Source organism: Cydia splendana, chromosome 24 (assembly GCF_910591565.1).
Source record: "Cydia splendana chromosome 24, ilCydSple1.2, whole genome shotgun sequence".
Taxonomy (NCBI): domain Eukaryota; kingdom Metazoa; phylum Arthropoda; class Insecta; order Lepidoptera; family Tortricidae; genus Cydia; species Cydia splendana.
This window is the reverse complement of record NC_085983.1, coordinates 2,866,605-2,888,417: the sequence shown is the minus strand read 5'-3', so window position 1 is coordinate 2,888,417 and position 21,813 is coordinate 2,866,605. Positions and strand designations below refer to the sequence as shown.

Genomic DNA, 21,813 nt, shown 5'->3' with positions numbered 1-21,813 from the left:
CTTTTGTTAGCAGCCGCTATAGTCCTCGCGAACAGTTGCTGCGCCGCGTCGCCAGCTATATCGCTGTTTTATGTGTTTTACCTACCTTTATAAGCGCCAGTCCTCTTAAGAGCCTCTCAGTGAGCGGCCAGCTAGCGGCCCTTTTGTTAGCAGCAGCTATAGTCCTCGCGAACAGTTGCTGCGCCGCGTCGCCAGCCTTGTCGCTGTTGAGAGACAGGCCGGCGACGGATAGCGTCGCGTTCACGTACAGGGTTAGGAGCTCATCTGTGTCTTGTATGGACTGAAACATGAAAACGCAGTGAAAATAAGGTACCTGGCCGCGTAGCCAAGATGCCAATCGCTTACGCTCCGTAGCGATCATAGACCTACCATCCGCTCGCGCTTGACAGACAGCTGAAGTGTGCGAAAGGGAAGCCATCACGTATATGAACATCCCATGAGTGCGAAAGAGTCAGACTACCAATGAGAAAACGTAACCACTTTTGAGTTTGACGACGGCCGCGGACGGCCAAGAGCTTATCACGGTAATTTATTGAAAAATATACACGGATTAGGACGAAAAGTATTAAATAAAGTAATTCAGTGAAGATGGTGTCTTGTAGTGTGCCGGATTGCAGTGTCACAGGGCCAAATAGTCCAAGCAAATACTCATTTCAGAGGATTTATGATATTCCGAGCGAAATTTTCATAACGATATTTTGTCAAATTAACAGCGTAAAAAGTGTAAGAAGCCGGTTTATACTGTTCATTATAAGTTTTTCTTCCTTTGTGTGCTAATATTTTATCATATTAGTCTATAATTTAAAATATTTTGTGTAAAAACATAATCTGTTACTTTACGCTAGGGCTTGACAAAATGTTCATATGACAGTATCGATAACTTGTCGGTATATTAATAGCTATGTAATTATTTCTTCACAAGACATCATTAAGATATTAGCTTTTATAACCGACTTCAAATAATAACGATTGTTATACCTTTTTGAAGGTGTTCATGTATAGCGGTAAACTTAAACTTCACTTTCCAACACAGTAAGAGTTACATTAAGATAAGTCTGCAACGATTTTGATGGCAAACGCAGTGCAAGTGTTATTTATACGTCATAATGTCGTAGAATTTTAACGTTTAAAATAACACATTTGAAAAAGTAGTCGATAAAGCAATCAAACATCGACAGATTATTAATATGTTGTAACATGACATCACTATTTTTGATCTCACATAGACAATTTACGCACACACTTGCATTTCATTTTTGGTCACACTTTTGAAGATTGACAGTTGTTCTTTGTCATCTAATTCTATGGTAGCGATCGAAACGTAACTGTCACTGTCGCACTAATATGGAAGAGCGATAGAGAGACATAAAGCTTTTCGTTGTCGAAGCGATAGCGATTGTAACCTTGGCTAGGCCGGCTGAACCTGACCCATGTAAGGCCCAAAGCCTACTTTTTAAATATTAGCTCATTTTTTTACGAAAACGGTTACAGTTACTATGAAGCATTGTTTTCTAAGCCAACGCTATAAACGATTTAGATTTTTTTAGTTTTTTTTCTAAATATTCATAGTTTTATATTTCATATATCAATATTTTTTTAAATATGTAGGTAAACCTTTTTATTCTCTTTTAATGACAATCATAATACATGTGGATCTAGAATTCTAGATCAAAGGATAAAAAGAGCTTTGACTCTCTTTTCTTTGACTGTGAGGGTCGCAGTTACTGACTTTTTAAGGCCGGCACACCGCAGTGTTATACAGATCATTTTGAGAGACGACACACCGCTTGCGTGACGTGAGCGTGCACGGCTCCAACATTTCAGCGCACGCACCCGGTATGCTCATACCTTGATTGTTGAGTTATTTAGGATATACTTTGGACATTTATAGAAGCGCTGGTGGCCTAGCGGTAAGAGCGTGCGACTAGCAATCCGGAGGTCGCGGGTTCAAACCCCGGCTCGTTCAAATCAGTTTTTCGGAACTTATGTACGAAATATGATTTGATATTTACCAGTCGCTTTTCGGTGAAGGAAAACATCGTGAGGAAACCGGACTAATCCCAATAAGGCCTAGTTTCCCCTCTGGGTTGGAAGGTCAGATGGCAGTAGCTTTCGTAAAAACTAGTGCCTACGTTAATTCTTGGGATTAGTTGCCAAGCGGACCCCAGGCTCCCATGAGCCGTGGCAAAATGCCGGGATAACGCGAGGAAGAAGAAGATACTTTGGGCATTTATAGCGTTAGTATTGAACAACCAAATAACCTTGAATTCTGACTCATACAAGTCATACAACACGGACAAATGAAACATGAACCTGCCCATAGTCTAATAAAACATGGTCTTCTCTTCCCAGAGTGACACAAGCCTACGTCACAATAACATTGCCACTTTATATAGCGCTATTGCATATTATTACCTATATAGCGCTGTCGCATGATGACGTAGGCTTGTGTCAGTCACGTGGTCGGAAGAGAGTACCAGGCGGAGTATATTATTATACCATGAACCTACCTCTATGTGTGCTTCGATGACATCCACCGGGTTCGAACCTAGTCGTTCCAGGTTCTCTAGCGTGGGCTCTTTTAGGAAACGTTCTACGTCGTTCCGCACTTCCTCCATGCCTGCCAACAAACAGAAATACGTGTTGCAAATAGAGTCAGTTGACAAAGCGGACATTATTAGCGCTGGAAGTCTCCAGCAACATGCTGAGATGGGGCCATTTCGTGACACTTTATTTTTCACTATGTTTTTTCTAGAGATGCACCGGATATTCGGTTACTATCCGGTATCCGGCCTATCCGGCCATTATTTAGCTATCCGGCTATAGTGACCTACTATCCGGCCGGATACCGCATAGTAACATTGCTTGATTTCGGAGTAAACAAATTGGATTTAAGAAACAGACACGGTCATAATCGTACTTGTTTATTATTTTAAAACCATTTCATCATACCACTGACTTGCACGCGCACTCATTTTGAACCTAGAAATGAGCCCACGCGAACGTTCACTAGGAAACAGGTCAAACCTGCAGAATGCGCGCTTGAATATTGCCCGAATATTCGGCGGCCGGATAGCGAATTTACAAAAGCTATACTATTTCAGTCACGACTCAGATTTTAATAGGTGAGCTTTTGTTTATGCATATTACTTGACAATATCTATACCGTTTCGGTAAAAAGTAGTCACTGAAATGGATTAGCTTTTTGCATACATATTTTCAAATATTATTCACGCCAAAACCTAGTCGAGTTTAGTAAGTTCAGGCACGTTTGAAGGCTGGCGTCCATTAAAGTCGAATCGCGTCGAATCGAGCCGCGTTGAATCGAGTCGCATTTTTTCCGTGTGCGTTCATCACAGACGAATCGAAGCGATTCGAAGTCACGGGATCCTGTGCTGAGGTCGTGCTTGTACAGTTTGTCGATGATGGATAGTTCGGACGAAGAAATGCTATTGTTTCCAAAGCGCGAGAGAACAAGAAAGCGACGAGTGCACAAACACTGGGTACACGATATAAACAAGAAGCGGAATATCTTCGGCGAATTTCACCATTTATATTTGGATCTCAAAAACGACCCTGCTAAATTAGAGATATTAATAATTCTTCGTTCATTTTGAACCTAGATCCGAAAGTACCTAAACTCAAAAACGAAACCACCCGTCATCACTCATCCGCTACCCCGCGTCCACTGAGGCGCGCCGCAGAAATTCGCCCGACGAGCAATGCGCGCGGTAGATTCGAATCGGCGCGCCGCGGCTCTTCGTCAATGGACGCAGTTGCATAGAAAATATAGAAAGCGAATTATTGCGATTCGATTCGATTCGCCTCGGCGAGTCTAGTGGACGCCAGCCTTTATTTTTTTTTTTTGTTTTATTTGTTTTATTGAGAAACAAACAGTCTTAGAATAAACATATGAGCAACTTAGCTAGTAGCTACAAATTAATTTCGGTATAGACCTATAGTTCCCTAATTTACAAAGATAATTTACAAATGTATAAAATTAGTGTAAACTTATAGTACCCAATTACATAAAAATAGAATAGATGTAAAAGAGAAAAGACTCAAATTACAAGTATGCGGTTGCTTGCAACATTTCACACTTTCTTTACTTCAACAAAGAATATACAGTGTTCTTAAACATACCTAATGAACTGCCAAACAAGTCTGCGTCCATACATTTTGCATTGTAATGCGCGCCCAATATATGAATGCTGTGCGTGTTTCGTTCTGCTGTTAGGAATGCTAAACAATGCCTTACTACGACAACTACGTTCATTCCTACGGGGAACACGGAAGCCAATTTTATGTAATAAGTCGGGGGCATCTACGACATTATTAATAATTTTGAATAAAAATACCAAATCTGTACATGACCGCCTAAGTGAAAGCGACTGGATATTATGATGTGTAGCCGAGGAAGCGTAATTTACATAGTTCCGACCTACTCGAAATTCCAGTCCTTTAATAAACTTTTTCTGGAGTCTTTCAATTCGAGTCTTATGGACATTATAGAAACGATTCCATACTACAGAGGCAAATTCCAATCTACTACGAACGTAACTATTATAAAGAAGTTTATAAGTGAGAGGTCTTCGAAAAGGTTTTGCTACCTTTAATATGATATCTAAATTTTAATAATACTCATTTACTCAAATGGTTTAGATTTTGTCGCGATATATTTAAACATTAATGCTCTCACAATACCTAGTCGAGCAGAGTCTCGCCGTCATTATTCAATATTATTCATCGAGTATTATTTGTACGACACTAAAGTTCACTGAATATTGATTTCAACAATTATTTTTTTACCAAATTACTTTTCACCTAGTATTCATGTAAATTGCCAAAAAAGTAGTTTAGGTTAGTTTGATCTGCAACCTCCAAGAAAACGAAATGTTGCTGGAAAAGTGGGTTAGGTTAGGTTAGAACTGCGACCCCCAAGAAAACGAACTGTTACCAAAAATGTGGGTTAGGTTAAGTTAGAACTGCGACCCTCAAGAAAATAAACTGTAGCCAGAAAAGTGGCTTAGGTTAGGTTAGAACTGCAACCCCCAGGAAAATGAACTGTTGCCAGAAAAGTCGTTCTATGTAAAAAAAAAGTCGGTTCGCTGTTTGGTCGTAGTTCACCTAACACGCTCTTCCTCGCTTCGTTCGTCGTCGCACCTATCTTGACTCAGTGAAATCTGTCAAATGACTAGACGATATCGTATTAATAAATATCTAGCAAGTTGAATGATTTGACCAAAGAAATGTACTCCAAACGTTGTACACATAGTAATAATCTACTTAACAATAATTCTATAAAGTAAAACGTTGTCGTGATGAAAATTTGGCGAATGTTGGTTGCCAAAGTAAATCATCTGCGAAAAGTTGTCTGGCAAGTGAAATTCGGACAATAAAACTTCGGAGAAAAGGCAGAACACCGTAGTAAATCTTGGTCCTTAAATAAATCATCTACTTCGTTATGTACCAATGTATTATAAAATACAGTCGACTTATAATTGTATTACGATTTCACATTAAACATGTCCTAATAAGAAATCTCAACTGATCTAGTTCTTAAATGAAAAAAAAAAAATTAGGCATTTTTAAGTAATTGGCACGGACGGTAATTAATACAATACAATCGGAGTCATTACTAAAATATTATTCAAGTTTAGATCGCAACAAACTAGCATTTGTAGCAACAATATCCATATTAATTTAGCCAACAAAGTCTATACGATTTCAGTAAATTTCTGTACTGTAATGGATTAGGGTTTGATCAAGTTTTGTCCAAACAAAAGCTAATCCAATTCAGTTCGCATCTGGACCTTATCAGTATAGGCTTTGTAAATTCGCGGCCGGATACCGGATATTCGGCCGATGGTCAGGCCGAATATCCGGTATCCGGCCAAACAACTATCCGTTGCATCTCTAGTTTTTTCTATGTATGTCTATTGTCTGTGTGTTTACGAATAAAAAATTATTCTATTCTATTATTTAAATTCACCAAACAATTGAAAACTATGACATATCAATGACATTTCGAATATCGATAGTCCGAGATAGTACTTGCGTTTAGTAACAAATGTACAAACTCATACTAAACACTAATCAATAAACAGGCCCTAAAGCAAGTGTACACGCTCGCACAAAAATAAATCATCGAATAGCTCAAAAATGGAGTTGATTGTGAGTTGCATCTCTCTCTAACATACCTGACGTGTCAAGGGTGATGTTGTTGCTTGTCGCCGTCGTGTTGACGCTGTGTTGCGCGTCCTCCGTTGCGCTGTCTCCTGTGTTCTCCTCGTCTTGGAGTTCTGCGTCTCTCTCTAACATACATACCTGATGTATCCAAAGTGATGTTGTTGCTTGTCGCCGTCGTGTTGACGCTGTGTTGCGCGTCTTCTGTTGCGCTATCCTCTGTGTTTTCTTCGTCTTGGGACTCTCCGTCTGATTCTTCTTCTGATTCTGTGCCTGTAATATAATAGTTTTTGACGATAGAAGTGCGAAAAATAGGAAAATTCGCACGTATATTGTACAAAGTTTTACAGTTCTATACTGCAAAACGTAATTCAAGACCAAAAAAGTAAGAATATGTTGCCACTTTTTACTAGCGCGTCTTGTATTTGTGTAAAAATAAGTAAATAAAAGTACTTTTTTAAATCGTAGGAGTAAAATTACTAATAAATAAATTATCTTAGCGTGATTATTTATCAAAAGGAATTTACTATTTTACAAACAAATTATTGCAGTGGCAACAGTAGTCTTACTTTTTTTGGTCTTGAATTACGTTTTGCAGTATAATACTTATATACATCCTTTAAATTTTAAACGTAGTTACGGTTTTTAAACGTAGTCACACCGGGTTGTCTTTTTAGTATGAAACGCGTTCGGTCAATGAAAATTTTGCAAATGAAATATCTGGTCGCGTCCGTACTTCCGTAGAGTAGATGGCGCTGTACCGGGAACGGCGATACCTACATCGCGCTAATTATTTTTTTTATTGAGAATGTATATTAAGCAGCGATATTCGTTAAGCAGTTTTCGCAAACATAATATTAATCACTACACCTTATAAAACAAACTCCCCCGCCGCGTCTGTCTGTTTGTATGTTTGTTCGCGATAAACTCAAAAACTACTGAACGGATTTTCATGCGGTTTTCACCTATCAATAGAGTGATTTATGAAGGTTTAGGTGTATAATGTGTTAACCCGTGCGAAGCCGGGGCGGGTCGCTAGTAGGATATATTATTATAGTCATATTCATACCTTCGTCATCATCATCATCGTCGTCCTCGTCTCCGCTCTCCCCTTCGTCGTCTGTGAGTTCTCCGGCGGTCCCGAGTTGCGCCTTCATACTCTTTTTACTCGCCGCGTTCCCTAAAAATAGATAAATTAATTACACTGTTTTAATTATGCTGCAATGGACAAATTCTTGTAACATAAAATTTAATCACTTATTGGACATCTTGGTGTCTAATTTGAAATTTGGTGTACCTACTTAAGATAAGACCTACTTCCGTAATGAGGTTGGCAACTGTCAAAGGTTTGCATAGATGGCGCTGGCGCTTGTTTTTAGTCACTCGCGCGACATGTTTCGGAGAGCCTAGGTCTCCTTTCTCAAGCACTAACAGTGCGAGCAGCGTTCACGACGGCCGTGCTTCGCGTACTGCGGCGCGCCGAGAAAACCTGTAGGGAGAGGTCCTGCGCTGTCGTTGTAGGCGGGCATAGTCATCATCATCATATCAGCCAGAGGACATCCACTGCTGGACATAGGCCTCCCCCAGAGTGCCACAATGACCGGTCTTTCGCCACCCGCATCCACCGGACTCCCGCGACCTTTACCAGGTCGTCAGTCCACCTTGTGGGGGTCTACCCACGCTGCGCCTTCCGGTACGTAGCCTTCCGGTTAGTGTTATTTAAGGGGCCCACTGATTAACAGACCGCCGGACGGTATCGGCCTGTCAGTTGTTCGGAGCTGTCAAATTTTTGTTCTATCTGACAGGCCGATACCGTCCGGCGGACTGTTAACCCTTTACCAGGCTGATAGTTCAAAAATGACAGCGAATGTCAGTCTTACTCATCGAAAATAGAACACATGTTCGAAGTGCCGTATGTGGGAAATATATATCCCTTAGCCTGGTAAAGGGTTAATCAGTGGGCCCCTTTAGGCGGGCATAGTGGTGTGTTAGGGCTCTAAAGGTTATTACCAAGGCTGTTGCCAGCTAGAACAACGCGTGACAGCCGCTCGCCGCTGTCCGGTAGTACCGTGATGGCGTCCACCAGCTCTTTGCATGCCGCGCGACCGATCTCGTTGTGGCTCAGATCTAGACACTGTGAATAATTTACTAGCACCGTACGAGTAAAGGATCTTACCAAGGCTGTTGCCAGCTAGAACAACGCGTGACAGCCGCTCGCCGCTGTCTGGTAGTACCGTGATGGCGTCCACCAGCTCTTTGCATGCCGCGCGACCGATCTCATTGTGGCTCAGATCTAGGCACTGGGAATCAGAGAAATAACATGATAACAGCAAGAAATAGGAATATTTATTTGCTTATAGTCTGTATCTTTCGGTATTTAACCTTTTAACCGCCAAAAGACGTCAACTAACGCGCGCGGCCACAGCCCAATGTCAACCTTCGTACATTCCAGCATGGTTCACGATGACGCGCACGATACACGCGACGTTCAAAAGGTTAAAAAAAAGTAAACAAACAATTTGTACATTTTCGGGTAGTTATAACTCTTATAACATTTATTGGTTAACCGACCAAATACAAAACCGCCTGGATCTGTCACTGAACGACCTGACTTTAACCTACATTATTTGATATTGTAATGTTTTCATCTACCCTCAACTGGCTTAAGGAGCCATTTGAGGGTAGATTTTGTTTACACTTATTTAAATACCTAAAGATACAGAGTATAAATCTTACCTCTAAGAGTGTAGAGTTGTCTTTGAATGCTTTGGCGAGTGTCCGCGCGCCTTTACTCTTGAGCAGGCAGTCGCCGAAGTTGATCGCTTTTAGGTTTTTTAATCTGTAACATAAAAAAAAATCAGCTTCCATAAATAGACACAATACACAATAGACACAATATACAATAAAATAAATACAAATACAAAAGACATACTTTTATTTATAATAATACAAATTACATACAACTAAGACTTACAAATAAAAATTAAAAATACAAACCGCTCCCTGCCGTTCCCGATGCAAAGGTGCCCATGATGCTCGCAGCATTTCCTCGCTGGATCACCACGGACAGCCTTTGCACAAGGAACGACTCGGAGCGGGGGCCCTCCCCTTTCTGTCTGAGTCGACGTCCCAAATCGCGAGTGAAGTGTTTCGCGTCGGCTGACCAGCAATAGACATACTTAAATTAAATTAATTAAGTCTTCATCAGCAATTCCACTTATCCATGCTTCTCTACCATGATTAACTACCATTTATTTCTTGATATTAGTTCTAAATTATTCAACATTGTAAAGACTTGTAGTTTCTTTTAAAGATGCAACGGATAGTTGTTTGGCCGGATACCGGATGTTCGGCCTGACCATAGGCCGAATATTCGGTATCCGGCCGCCGAATATTAGGCCGGCGGAACTATACCTACATTTCCGTTTCTCAGGTGCGCATTATGCAGGTTTTGACCTGTTTGGTGGTGAACGTCCGCGCGGACTCATTTCTAGGTTCGAAAACTTTAAAATGTGTGCGCGTGGAATGTTTAAATTGTTTTAAAATAATAAACGAGTACGATTATGACCGTGACTGTTTCTTAAATCCAATTTGTTTACTCCGAAATCAAGCAAAGTTACAATCCGGTAGCCGGCCGGATATTTAAATAAGGGCCGGATACCGGATAGTAACCGAATATCCGGTGCATCTCTAGTTTCTTTTCACTCATGTATAGGACGATTTACCTATATCCTTTTCAGGGAATGGAAGTATCTCTGTTTCAAATTCCGCCTTTTAAATTGATTCAACTGTAAAAGCAACGGTGACATACACACCATAGAGTAATATAAGGAGAGAGTGGTAACATTCATCTCAGCCATAAGACGTCCACTGCTGAACATAGGCCTCCCCCTTGGACCTCCATACGTGCCGGTTGGAAGCGACCCGCATCCAGCGTCTTCCGGCGACCTTAACAAGATCATCTGTCCATCTTGTGGGTGGACGTCCTACGCTGCGCTTGCTAGTCCGTGGTCTCCACTCGAGCACTTTTCGACCCCATCGGCCATCTTCTCTGCGTGCAATGTGGCCTGCCCATTGCCACTTCAGCTTGCTAATCCGGTGGGCTATGTCGGTGACTTTAGTTCGTCTACGGATCTCCTCATTTCTGATTCGATCACGTAGAGATCTCTACGGTAACATTAGTTTGTATGTATGGTACATTAGTTTTCTTGCCAAAATGCGAGTTATTTTGTAGTTCACATCTAACGTCAAGTAGTCGAATTATCAGTACCGCTACCTGACACGAAATGTCACAAGTGTCGCTACTGACGAAAAATGTACTGCTAAAACAATTTACGACTAATATTATAAGCAGCCCGTAGAACCGATGGACGTTGGGGCGGAAAGGTTCTCGAGTGGCGACCGGTGGACTAACGACCTGGCCCCAATTTCACATCGGTGACAGGTGCGACGAATTGTAAAATCACTGTTGCTGACGTCACAGGCATCCAAGGGCTACGATTACCACTTACCATCGGGCGGGCCGTACTCCTGTTTGCCACCATCATTGTATTATTTAAAAAAACTTTATTATATCGGATAAAAACAGATATTATGTGTTCCGTACTCTACGTCAGAGGTCTCCATTGGAGAGAGTAACGTCTCCGGTGTCCGATAGATGCCGCTAGCGTCTATGTAGTCGCTCCGCCCCACGCCGTGACGTAGTTCCGCTTCCCCTTCCTGCGAACTGTTACTCGCTTTCCGCGACTCGCCGCCATGACACATTGTTTCGTCGACCGTCTTGTCCGATGGTCCGCAAATTTTTTTTGCGTACATTTTTGCAGCATGGTGCTTTAAAATTTCCGAACTAAAGCTTGTTCCATTAAATAGTGAAATATAGCAGAGATCGCTATTATTAGTCTTTTGGCGATCCCGCGATCGAAAGTGCTTTTCGATTCTACCCACTTTTTATTTTTATTTTTCTTGCTAAATTATTTTTTACATACCATGCTGCTAAAATCGTTACCGTTAACAAGCCTGGGAGTACCTCGTGTTGTTAGTTGCGCATCGTAAATGCCTACTTTGACAGGCACGGTTCTCAGGCGGGTCGCGCATTTTCGAGATCGAAGTAGGAAGTGCGTCATGAGTTTTTTATCAACAAGTGGTAACGTAAGTCGCTCCGCGTTCGGAGAGGGAACGTGCGTCGTGCCTGCGGCGGCGGGCGCGGCGCCCGGGGCGGCGCGGAGGCGGGCAGCCTGCGCGCGCTGCTGCTGGGTGCCGCGCTTCTATAGGACTGATAAGGAGGTTTGGATTGTCTCGAACCATCCGGTGAGCCAGTTTAATGATATTCTAGTTTTATTTGGCGTTCAGAAGCGACGCGACAGGGAGCCCCCGCCCGTGGCACCCCCGCCCCCGCCGTGTCACGCGCCGCGCCGGCGCCGTCGACTTTCTTCTGCTGTCGTCCGAGATGACTCCGAGACGCCGCGACGCTGCGGAGTGGTGTCGCGGTGCGGGCGCTCCCAGTCCGCGGGACTCCGAGACACATCGATCCCGTCCTGGCGTCAAGGTGAAAGCGGACCGCTCCTGCGACTCCCGACTGCTCGATGTGGAAGGAAGGTAAGTTACGTGGAAGCAGTGGAAACATTACGAGTACAGCGGCGGTGCCGTTCGCCCGTCGGCTGCCGTCCGTCATGACGTCGCTGGTGACCTACGCGCCGGTGGAGGCCACCACGATGGAGCCGCCGAGGGCAAAGTGTCGCCGTGATGATGCGTGCAACTACGAGCCAGCCTACAGCGCTACGATGGCGCTGCCCGCCACACGCATCGGCGCCTCCCGTGCAGGTAACGTCCGTCATGTGCACCGGCGCCTGTCGAGCTGGCCGCCACGATGGCGCCTCTCGCCTCACGTATCAGCGCCTCCCGAGCCGGCGGCAGCGGCCGCCACGATGGCGTCGCCCGCCTCACGGCTTTCGAGCTAGCTGCTACTATGGCGCCTCACGCACCAACGCCACCTGAGCCTGGCGGCGGCCGCCTTACGTACCGGTGCCTCCCGAGCTGGCCGCTACGATGGCGCCTCTCGCTTCACGCACCGGCGCCTTCCGAGCCGGTGGTGACAACCACCACTTTGGCGCCGCCCGACACGATGAAGCCGCCTGCCTCACGCACCGGCGCCTCTCGAGCTGGCCGCCACTATGGCGCCTCTCGCCTCACACAACAGCGCCTCCCGAGCCTGGCGGCGGCCGCCTCACGCACTGGTGCCTCCTGAGCTGGCCGCCACGATGGCGCCTCTCGCCTCACGCACCGGCGCCACCCGAGCCGGCGGCGGCGGCCGCCACGATGGTGCCACCCGCCTCACGCGACAGCGCCTTTCGAGCGGGCCGCCACGATGAGTCCTCGCCACACGCACCAGCGCCTCCTGAGCCAGTGGCGGCCGCCATGATAGCGCCGCCCGCCCCACGCACCGGTGCCTCTCGAGCCGGCCACCACGATGGCGCCTCTCACCTTACGCACCGGCACCTCCCGAGCGGCGGCGGTTGCCATGATGGCGCCGACAATCACGCCGATGCTGTCCACCTACAACTACGACGATGTCGTCCCTTGCAATGGCGCCCATGTTCTGTTCGCAAGAATACCACCGCGAACTTACCCGTCCCCGATGCCCTGCCCACCAAGCAGACGCTGGGCGCCACGGTATCAGTTTTGTCCTGTCCACATGGTTCCATTGAGGTACGCAGGCGCATATAGTTATGGTGCCACAGCACGAACAGACCGCTAAACTCTTGGTTTCGGTTAAGGATGGCGACGGCAGGCAAGGTCGTTAGGAGCCTCGTCCTAGCGTGGCTCGACTGCCCGGAGTTGAAAGCGGTAAGATTGTCGATACCCAGAGGAAAATACGTCGCGTCCCTGAGCTTCATAAAGGTGCTGATCGACGAGGAGCCGTGCCGCTTCGAGGGTCCTACAACGTCTCGAGGCCAGCGAGCGATCCAACCGGAGAGCAGCTTTGCGACACGATCCTGTGCGACCGCTCACAACCGAGGTTGAAGGCATCGAAAAGGTCTGCAGACCTCACATAATTATCTCTCTGCTGCCCGCTCTCTCCAGCTTAAGTTCCGTCTTACAAAGACGAACTCGTTCGCCAAGCCCCTAATAAACAAAATGGGACAAATAAACCCGCTGCGCCTGAACAAGCTTGAGTTTCCGGTGCTAAGAAAAAGGGGCCAGGGGGACTCCAGCAGTTTCCATCTGTCTGTCTTCGACTTTATCGAAACAGTTTTGTTACGCAAAGCGCCAAAATCGATTTTAGACTTGATTTCATCAGTTCGATTTCTCTAAAAGCATGCTACCATACCCCTATACTAGCTCAATATAGGCGTTTCTTCGGATAAAGTGAATTAGACCATCACGCTCCTAGACATCACGTGGGACACGCGGCACAGCACCCCGATTGAAAGTTTTCTTTTTCGTGACATACAGGCCTGCCTTGCTGCCGAGTTCCTCGCAGAAATGAGACTCAATGCCTCCTGTTTAGTCTTAAATTCGCAAACTTTAGTTCATGGAGGAAGGTGACACCTTCGCAGTCCCCAGCAACACTTCTGACAGCTGCCGAAAACCTCGTGCCACTTCCCTCCTCATCTTATGCCTGCAGTCCGTTACAATCTCCAATAATGGTAGACAATGTACGAGGTAAGGCCCTTTCAGTGGAGAGTAATCGTTAACGGGCCGCATCTGCAGCGCTGACGACAGAAGTGTACTACAAACATACAACCGGACCGTTACAGTATACATAAAACGACGGCGACACTACATCCCTTCCGTTACTACGGCTGTCGCAAAAACTGCTGATGCCAGCAGACCGTCTACAGGTCGCGCTGGTTCCTTGCTACTTACCAGGTCGGTACAACTCCCGAGGGCGACGGTTTATCAAGAAGTCACTGCGCGCCCGAGGGGCCGCTGCGCCCAGAAGCCGCCGAGACTATCTTCGCCTGATAGGCGCCCTGTTGGCCGGCCTCCGCTTTCGAGAGCCCTCGCACTGTGCCACGGTATTTCTTAACCGACTCTTTGAACTGCTACCACGACGCGTTTGGCAGCTGCCGGTGATACGACTTGGCATGGATGTCTCCACCTCCCAGCCTAGTCTGTTTACTGTGACGGCGTGATGAGGAGAGCCTTCACGCAGCTGCGGTAAGCTTGCAATTTACTGGCGGTCCTAGTGAACACAACGTCAGACCGCCCTTTCTAACGAGTCAACGACCTTAAAAATCGAGGCGTAGCTCCTGTCAGATAGGACGCTCCAACACCGGGCTAGCGGGATCAGGAGTGACGTCCGCTTGATGTACTTACTGGCGTGACTGGCGCATGCATGCAACATGCCAAGGGCTAACGCTACGTAGCGAACGAGACGCAACTGTCAGTGTCTCACTAATATGGAAGAGTGATAAAGAGACAGAAAGAAACTCAAGTGATCGTCCGGGGGATGCTCCCGGTACTGAGTTTGTATGGCGAGAACCGGGTATTCCCGGTTCTGGTACTGTGTTTGTATAGAAAACCAGTACCGGGAGCACTCCTTAGATCGTCGCCTTCTCTAGGCCGCCTGTACACCCACAATGTAGAAATGGTCTTCATGGTGCATCAAAAATAAGATTGATTGCCAGGTACCTCTAATATCCAGTGAAGTAACGAGCTATCTCAGGCACCTATTTCTACTGTCCATGTTAGCTTTCAGAACGACACTTGTTCATAAGCCTATCGGACACTATGCCTTCTTCCAACGCCATTAATAGCGAGACCAGCGCCTCCCAAACCACCAGCTTGGGACGCGAGAAATCTAATTAAAATTACTTGCCCTAACTTGAATAGCCCTACAACGTACCTATATAGAAGAGCTGCCGCTCTTTTACTGTTAGCATCAGGCCGCAGGGTCAATGACCTTACTCTACTACTCTGTAGCCCGGGCAATTGCATAGATAACTTTCGCGCTATTATTTTGTGTCCGAAATTCGGCTCTAAACCAGATAACGTGTCTTACCGACTGGACTCTTAGAGACTCCGGAATAAAGTATAGACCCAGTAAGTAGGTAGTCTGGGTACGTTAACTTGTGAGAATTACACAAAATGTTAGGGGACACTGCGCCTATTTCTTCCAGCCACAGTCTCATCCAAGCCGGCCTCGCCTACGATTGCTTTCGATCCACGATGTACTTATTCACTAAATTGGCTGGAAAACTATCCAATTAGCTTAAGTTAATTGGAAACATGACTTTTTCAGACGATTCTATCGCCGAAATTCTGCGGATCGGATGCGATTTCGAATGAGAAATCTCTTAAACCAGTTTAACGTCAGATTCGAACCTGGGATTACAATTTAAATTCTCAATTTCCTGTAATGCATCATTATAACGAGTCACTGTGATTTCATGGGTTGCAATAAGGCGTATATATATTTATTCTTTCTCTGAGTTCTATGACAGTAGGTGTAGCCCTAACGCTTGCGCGCCCGCTGACTCGCCACCAGGAGATAATAAACAGGTCTCAATGGAGACCTCTGACGTAGAGTACGGAACACATAATATAAAAATTTTACCTTCCAATAAAATTGTTATTATGTTTCCTTCTACGTCAGAGGTCTGAGTAATGCCTTCCTGGCAGGCTACTAGGCTACTTTTATGCCGACGGTACTTCTCCTCAACAATGTGTCATGGCGGCGAGTCGCGGAAAGCGAGTAACAGTTCGCAGGAAGGGGAAGCGGAACTACGTCACGGCGTGGGGCGGAGCGACTACATAGACGCTAGCGGCATCTATCGGACACCGGAGACGTTACTCTCTCCAATGGAGACCTCTGACGTAGAAGGAAACATAATAACAATTTTATTGGAAGGTAAAATTTTTATATTTCTCCTGCGAAGTTTCTGACAATTGTCAAAGATTTAGAAGAATTGTAGGTAATTCTTGACAGGTAATGAGTTATATGTCGGAATTTCGTGACAATTGTAGTGTTTCTTGTGACAATTGTCATAAACTTAGCAAGAGAAATATCTGTTTTTTTCCGATATCATAAAGTTTTTTTTAATAATACAATGATGGTGGCAAACAGGAATACGGCCCGCCCGGTGGTAAGCGGTAACCGTAGCCCATGGATGCCTGTGACGTCAGCAACAGTGATTTTACAATTCGTCGCACCTGTCACGTTGGTGAAACAGGGGCCTGGTAAAGGTCGCGGGAGTCCGCTGGATGCGGGTGGCGCAAGACCGGTCATTGTGGCACTCTTTGGGGGAGGCCTATGTCCAGCAGTGAACGTCCTCTGGCTGATTTGATGATGATGATGATTATAAGCAGAAGGAGTTGAAAATAGAGTTCCAGTTAATCCGGTCATAATATTAGCTGAAAATTGTTGAGCATTAGAGTTTTCGTTCGTCGCGACATCTATTGTCAACTAGCAGTACTGATACATTCCGCTACTTGACGCTAGATGCCAACTACGAAATAACTCGCGTTTTGGTAAGAAAACTGATGTAGTTTCCACTTTTTCTTTACTTATAATACTCCATTGATACACACAAGAGTTATTGTAGCATTTATAATATTAATAAGTACACATGTAAGTAGGATTAATCGTAAATTTTACCTGGGCAGGGCTTCTGCGACGGCCTCAGCCCCTTTAGGCCCGATGGTGTTGTCGTTAAGGTTGAGACAGCTCAGCTGTGGGTTCTGCTTGAAGGCCTGCGACAGAGCCGATATACCAACATGGTATATTCCGTTCTGTGGCATCGCTACTTCCTCGAGGGATCCCATTTTCTAAAAAAAAAGAAGTACAAACTATATAACAAGATAAAAACTATCCTATGTCCTTCCTCGGACTATCTCCATACCAAATTTCATCTAAAACGATTCAGCAGTTATTGATTCCCCATACTTTCATTCACCTTTTCACGCCCTTAAAGTATGATTTCCGGGATAAAAACTATCCTATGCCCTTTCCCGCCATGGGTGTTGTGGTTGAAGCGTGATGGGGTAACAGATGTTAGAATGTGTCTTTGTAAACTGAAATAATCTTCACTCATGTCGCCAATAGCGACTAAAAATTCAAGTGAGTGAAACCGTTGTCGTCTCGTCTATATCTCCCTTTCTAACTTATGGCACTATCCGTTTCGGCTATTTAGGGTTGTCAAAATTCAACTTATTATCTTATCTGTGGTCGTGCACGCAAAGGGACGTCAAGTTGTGCCAACCCTAATAATTTCTCGGAGCAATGCTGAGCCGAACGGAGCCGAGAATGCCCGAAGTCAGGAGTGTCTCCCACTGACATTAGTATGATTTGTATCTCGAAAACCTTCGCCAGAGCAGTGGCGCCATCATTCTCGATCCGGTTCCTGCCGACTATGAACACTCTCAGCTTCGGCGGCCACAAAGACAGCGCTTTGGCTAGCAGCCGGGCTCCCGTGATGCCCAGACCGTTGTTGTTTAGACCAGCGGTCGGCAATAGCAGCCACGGGCCACATAGTAGTTAACGAAGTTGACGCGGGCCGCACTTTGTTAATATTTATGACTTTATCAGACATTGTCGTTTGTCAATATTACGTACAAAATAGCCAGGGAGGTCCGCCGCCTGTTGTCGACCGCTGCTTTAATGGATGATTTCCAGGTTAAAAACTATGCTCGGTCAAATTTCAACTTGCGCCAAGCGTTAAGGAGTAACAGACAGATAGAAACATTTACGCATATTATAATATTTGTATTAGGGTTTCTGCTTTCTCGGCCTTTTTAATTTCTCGAGGCACGGGAATTCTCGACCAGGATTTCTCGAGTTTCTCGAGTATCTCGAGAAATTTTGAAAATTGTACAGGTCACCATGTTATTTTAATTTTTTTTGCTTCATTACAAATCAGACTCATACGAATCGTAGGTAAGTTCAATAATCAAACATATGGTACATTTTTTGCCACCATAAATTCCACTTAATAATCAAAAATTCAACAACAAACATAAACAAACTATAGATGGAGGCGTGCGCGCTGGCGATGTGATAAGCTATAGTGTATTTCTTTAGGTAAGTAAGGTAAAGGGCCCCTGTTTCGGCAGGTTAAGGCTCTTGAGAGTGAGTTGAGAGTTTGTATATTTTTTTAAATATTACTATGCATATCATTACCTTGAAAGCTTTTGAATAAGTTATATTAGTTCTTTGTTGATAATTTAATGTATAAACTGTAGGGTTTTAGTTGAAACTTTATTTTATAAGAATTTTGTCGTGAACCTCTTATTTGGCTCCCATTTCGTGATACAAATTTAGGTCAGCTCCTAAGTTCGTGAATTCGTGTCCCCTGTTTCGGCATAAAGTTTTCTTAGAGTAATTGGTGATAATTTGCTGATAATCATTTATATTTAACGGTTACTTACGAATAACTGTATGGTCAAATTAAAAATAATATTAAAAAAAATTATAATTTGAGAGCTAGCTTAAAGTTTTTTGTACTCGTCGTCTTTAATGGTTGAATTAAGACTTTGTAAACCATATGGGTACTTTAACACGTGATTAAGAGCCAAACTACTTAAATAAATAAAATAAAAATTACAAATTAAAATAAATTAAAAAATAAAAATTACTTACAAAAAATAATTTACTATCTTATACGTTAAATATAAACATACACAAAAATAAATCAAATAATAAATAAAATTGTGCTAGTAGTTGATATGAGAATATACGTGGAATATACCTTAAAATGTTTAACTCGGGTCACATTCAAACTCGTTTTATGAGAATTCTAGTGAAAAAAACATATACCGAATTTCGCTCATACGAAACTTCATGAAATACATTAATTGAAACAGAAACAAAAACTTTTATTCGAATGGGTTTAGCTTTTCCTTCCTATAAGCTTAACAAGTGAGAGCGCGCACCTTACGCCTAAAAAAAGTGCACGCATACAACACAGCTGTTCGCGGCCCTCTGACAGTTTCGACCGTCGTATTACTCTCAGTTTAATTACTAAAATATTGGTTATTACTTTATTGAAGAGATTAAATAATACAGATTTTTTTCATATGTATAATTAGAATAAAAAATAATTGAATTCCTTATTATTTGCGCCAGAAACAAAACTAACGAAATAACGTACTAACACGAACTTGGGGCCGTTTACCTTATTTAACAAAATGTAAACAAATCACAATATGATATTTTATTAGGCAAAAATATTCAAGCCAATTTAACTCGATGTGACAAACTTACAGAAGTTTTACTACGTAATATAAATACTTACTCAACGTAACAATGAAGCTGCTAAAATTGTGATATTTTGCTAATAGGAATATATCGTCGGTAGGGATTGCAATCCGGTCCGGCGGATCCGGTAATCCGGCCGGATCCGGCACTTTTTAGGAGCTTACCGGATCCGGTTGAAATCACCGGATCCGGACCGGATCCGGGAAAATAGAAAAAAAGACCGCACGCAGCACCCACTGCGCGTTTTAGGTGAGATAAAGGCGACGGATAGAAGAAAGAAGTTAAACAGAATAAAGAACGAATGAAAAAATCCAAATTTAGTAAAATAAGAAGATATTTAATATGACGATGATTGAGAACAGAAGAGGCTTTCCTCTTCTTTCATGTTGGTGGCACGAATCGGCACGATACGACGATTACTTAAATAATTAGAAGTAAAAATTAAAGGACGGAGATGCCATGGAAGGCATTTGTAACGACCGGTCTGGCCTAGTGAGTGACCATTCAGTGACCCTGCCTATGAAGCCGATGGTCCTGGGTTTGAATACAGGTAAGGGCATTTATTTGTGTGATGAACACAGATATTTGTTCCTGAGTTATGGGTGTTTTCTACGTATATAAGCATGTATTTATCAATATACTATACGTATATATATCGTCGCGTACTAGTACTACCTAGAGCTAGCTAGTACCCATATTACAAGCTTTGCTTGGTTTGGGGCTACGAGTAGGTCGATCTGTATAAAATTGTCCCCAAATATCTATTCTTGAATTATTTATTTATTTGTGATTTAGGCTATAAAACTATTTTCACGGATAAAAAATGAAAGCAAGATAATATTGGAGCGCATTTCATACAATTCTGGTTAAAAGTAAAATATCTTGTTACTAGAATGGATGTCAGCGTTACAAATAATTCCATCAAAGCACAGCTACGAAAACTTGTCCTTTCAAGGAGTCCATTTCCCATCCCATAATTATCCCATTAACAGGCTTTGGAATCTAATCAGATTTATATTTTTATTGTAAACGTATAAATTTGAGCAGAATGTGAATGATTAAATATAATAAAATTAATAAATGACTTAGACTTCAAATTTTATTTTTAAATTGAGATTGACTATGTGACACTTTTTAATACTTACTTTTATTTTATTGTTAAAACATTATTTCTTTTAACTTCAAATTGTTGTTTAATGAATACATTTGTAAAAATACCCTTTGTTTCTCATATAACGCATAAAACTTGAAAAATATGTCATTTAATTAACTTTAATATCCTTATACCTAACCGGATCCGGTCCGGCCGGATCCGGCCGGATTGAAAATCAATACGGTTTGCAATCCCTAATCGTCGGGTTGATTTGATATGTCAATAGTAATTTAGTTTTGAAATATTTGTTTTTACATGGTCCTATAATTCGTTTTATTTAGCATAAGAATGAAAAGAAAGAAAAGAAGAAGATACGTGACCTTGACGTGTATTTTTATTGAAAAACACTTTTGAAAACGAAATCACAGCAAATATGTAACAATTAACAAATCATAGGTATTCGATCATTTACATTATTTTGCTTTTATAAGTAAGCAATAGTTAGGTACACATTTATTAAAAATACACATCATGAATGTCATGATAGTTCAAAAGTTTCAAAACATGAAAATCGGTTGGAACCAGAACGATAGGGAACGGATCAAGGCAGTTCATATTTTTGGTTGGTTGGTTAACTACCAATGAATAGTTTAAGTAGGTACCTAAAAATTTAAAAAAAACATTGCTTACATTAATTTAACTACTTAAAGAAATACACTATATTACAAGAGACTTATCACAAGAGATTTATTTCTCGAGTTCTCAAGGCATTGAGTTTTTTTTTTCCGTCTCGACTTAGGACAAATTTCTCGAGAATTCTCGAGCAGAAACCCTAATTAGTATGGATTTGTACCTCGAAGACTTTCGCCAGAGCAGTGGCGCCATCATTCTCGAGCCGGTTCCTGCCGGCTATGAACACTCGCAGCTTGGGGGGCCGCGAACACAGCGCCTTGGCTAGCAGCCGGGCTCCCGTGATGCCCAGACCGTTGTTGTTTAGGCGGAGCTCCTGAAAATTGAGAATTTTAATTATCATTAGAGATGCCACGAATATTCGGCAACTATTCGGTATTCGGCCTATTCGGCCACTTTGCCGAATATTCGGTATTCGGTCGGATGTTGCCTACTATTCGGCCGAATAGCGAATATCTGTTGCATCTACCTACAAAGAAAAATTAAACAATAAAATAACCAAAAACTAGGTATATTTAATATGTATTCTTTTAAAGTAGTTAAATATGATGGCTCGTATTTGAGCATTTGTTGATTACAAAATATTTTATTTTTATTATGGGTCTGATTTGATTGACTCTAACTACATTAATTAATTCTGTTAACA

At 43.1% G+C, this 21,813-nt stretch overlaps 1 protein-coding gene across 1 annotated transcript in view; it reads right to left on the bottom strand.

Moving 5' to 3' along the window:
- LOC134802157 (ran GTPase-activating protein 1) overlaps window positions 1-21,813 on the bottom strand; it is a 37,963-nt gene that overhangs the window by 982 nt on the left and 15,168 nt on the right. Inside the window, exons 4-11 of the mRNA XM_063774751.1 lie at window positions 21,331-21,483; window positions 16,787-16,956; window positions 8,923-9,025; window positions 8,363-8,486; window positions 7,256-7,366; window positions 6,328-6,459; window positions 2,511-2,620; window positions 86-280 (exon numbers count right to left, since the gene is read on the bottom strand). Of these exons, the coding sequence (XP_063630821.1) occupies window positions 86-280; window positions 2,511-2,620; window positions 6,328-6,459; window positions 7,256-7,366; window positions 8,363-8,486; window positions 8,923-9,025; window positions 16,787-16,956; window positions 21,331-21,483 (1,098 nt within the window). The remainder of the gene's footprint in view (window positions 1-85; window positions 281-2,510; window positions 2,621-6,327; window positions 6,460-7,255; window positions 7,367-8,362; window positions 8,487-8,922; window positions 9,026-16,786; window positions 16,957-21,330; window positions 21,484-21,813) is intronic.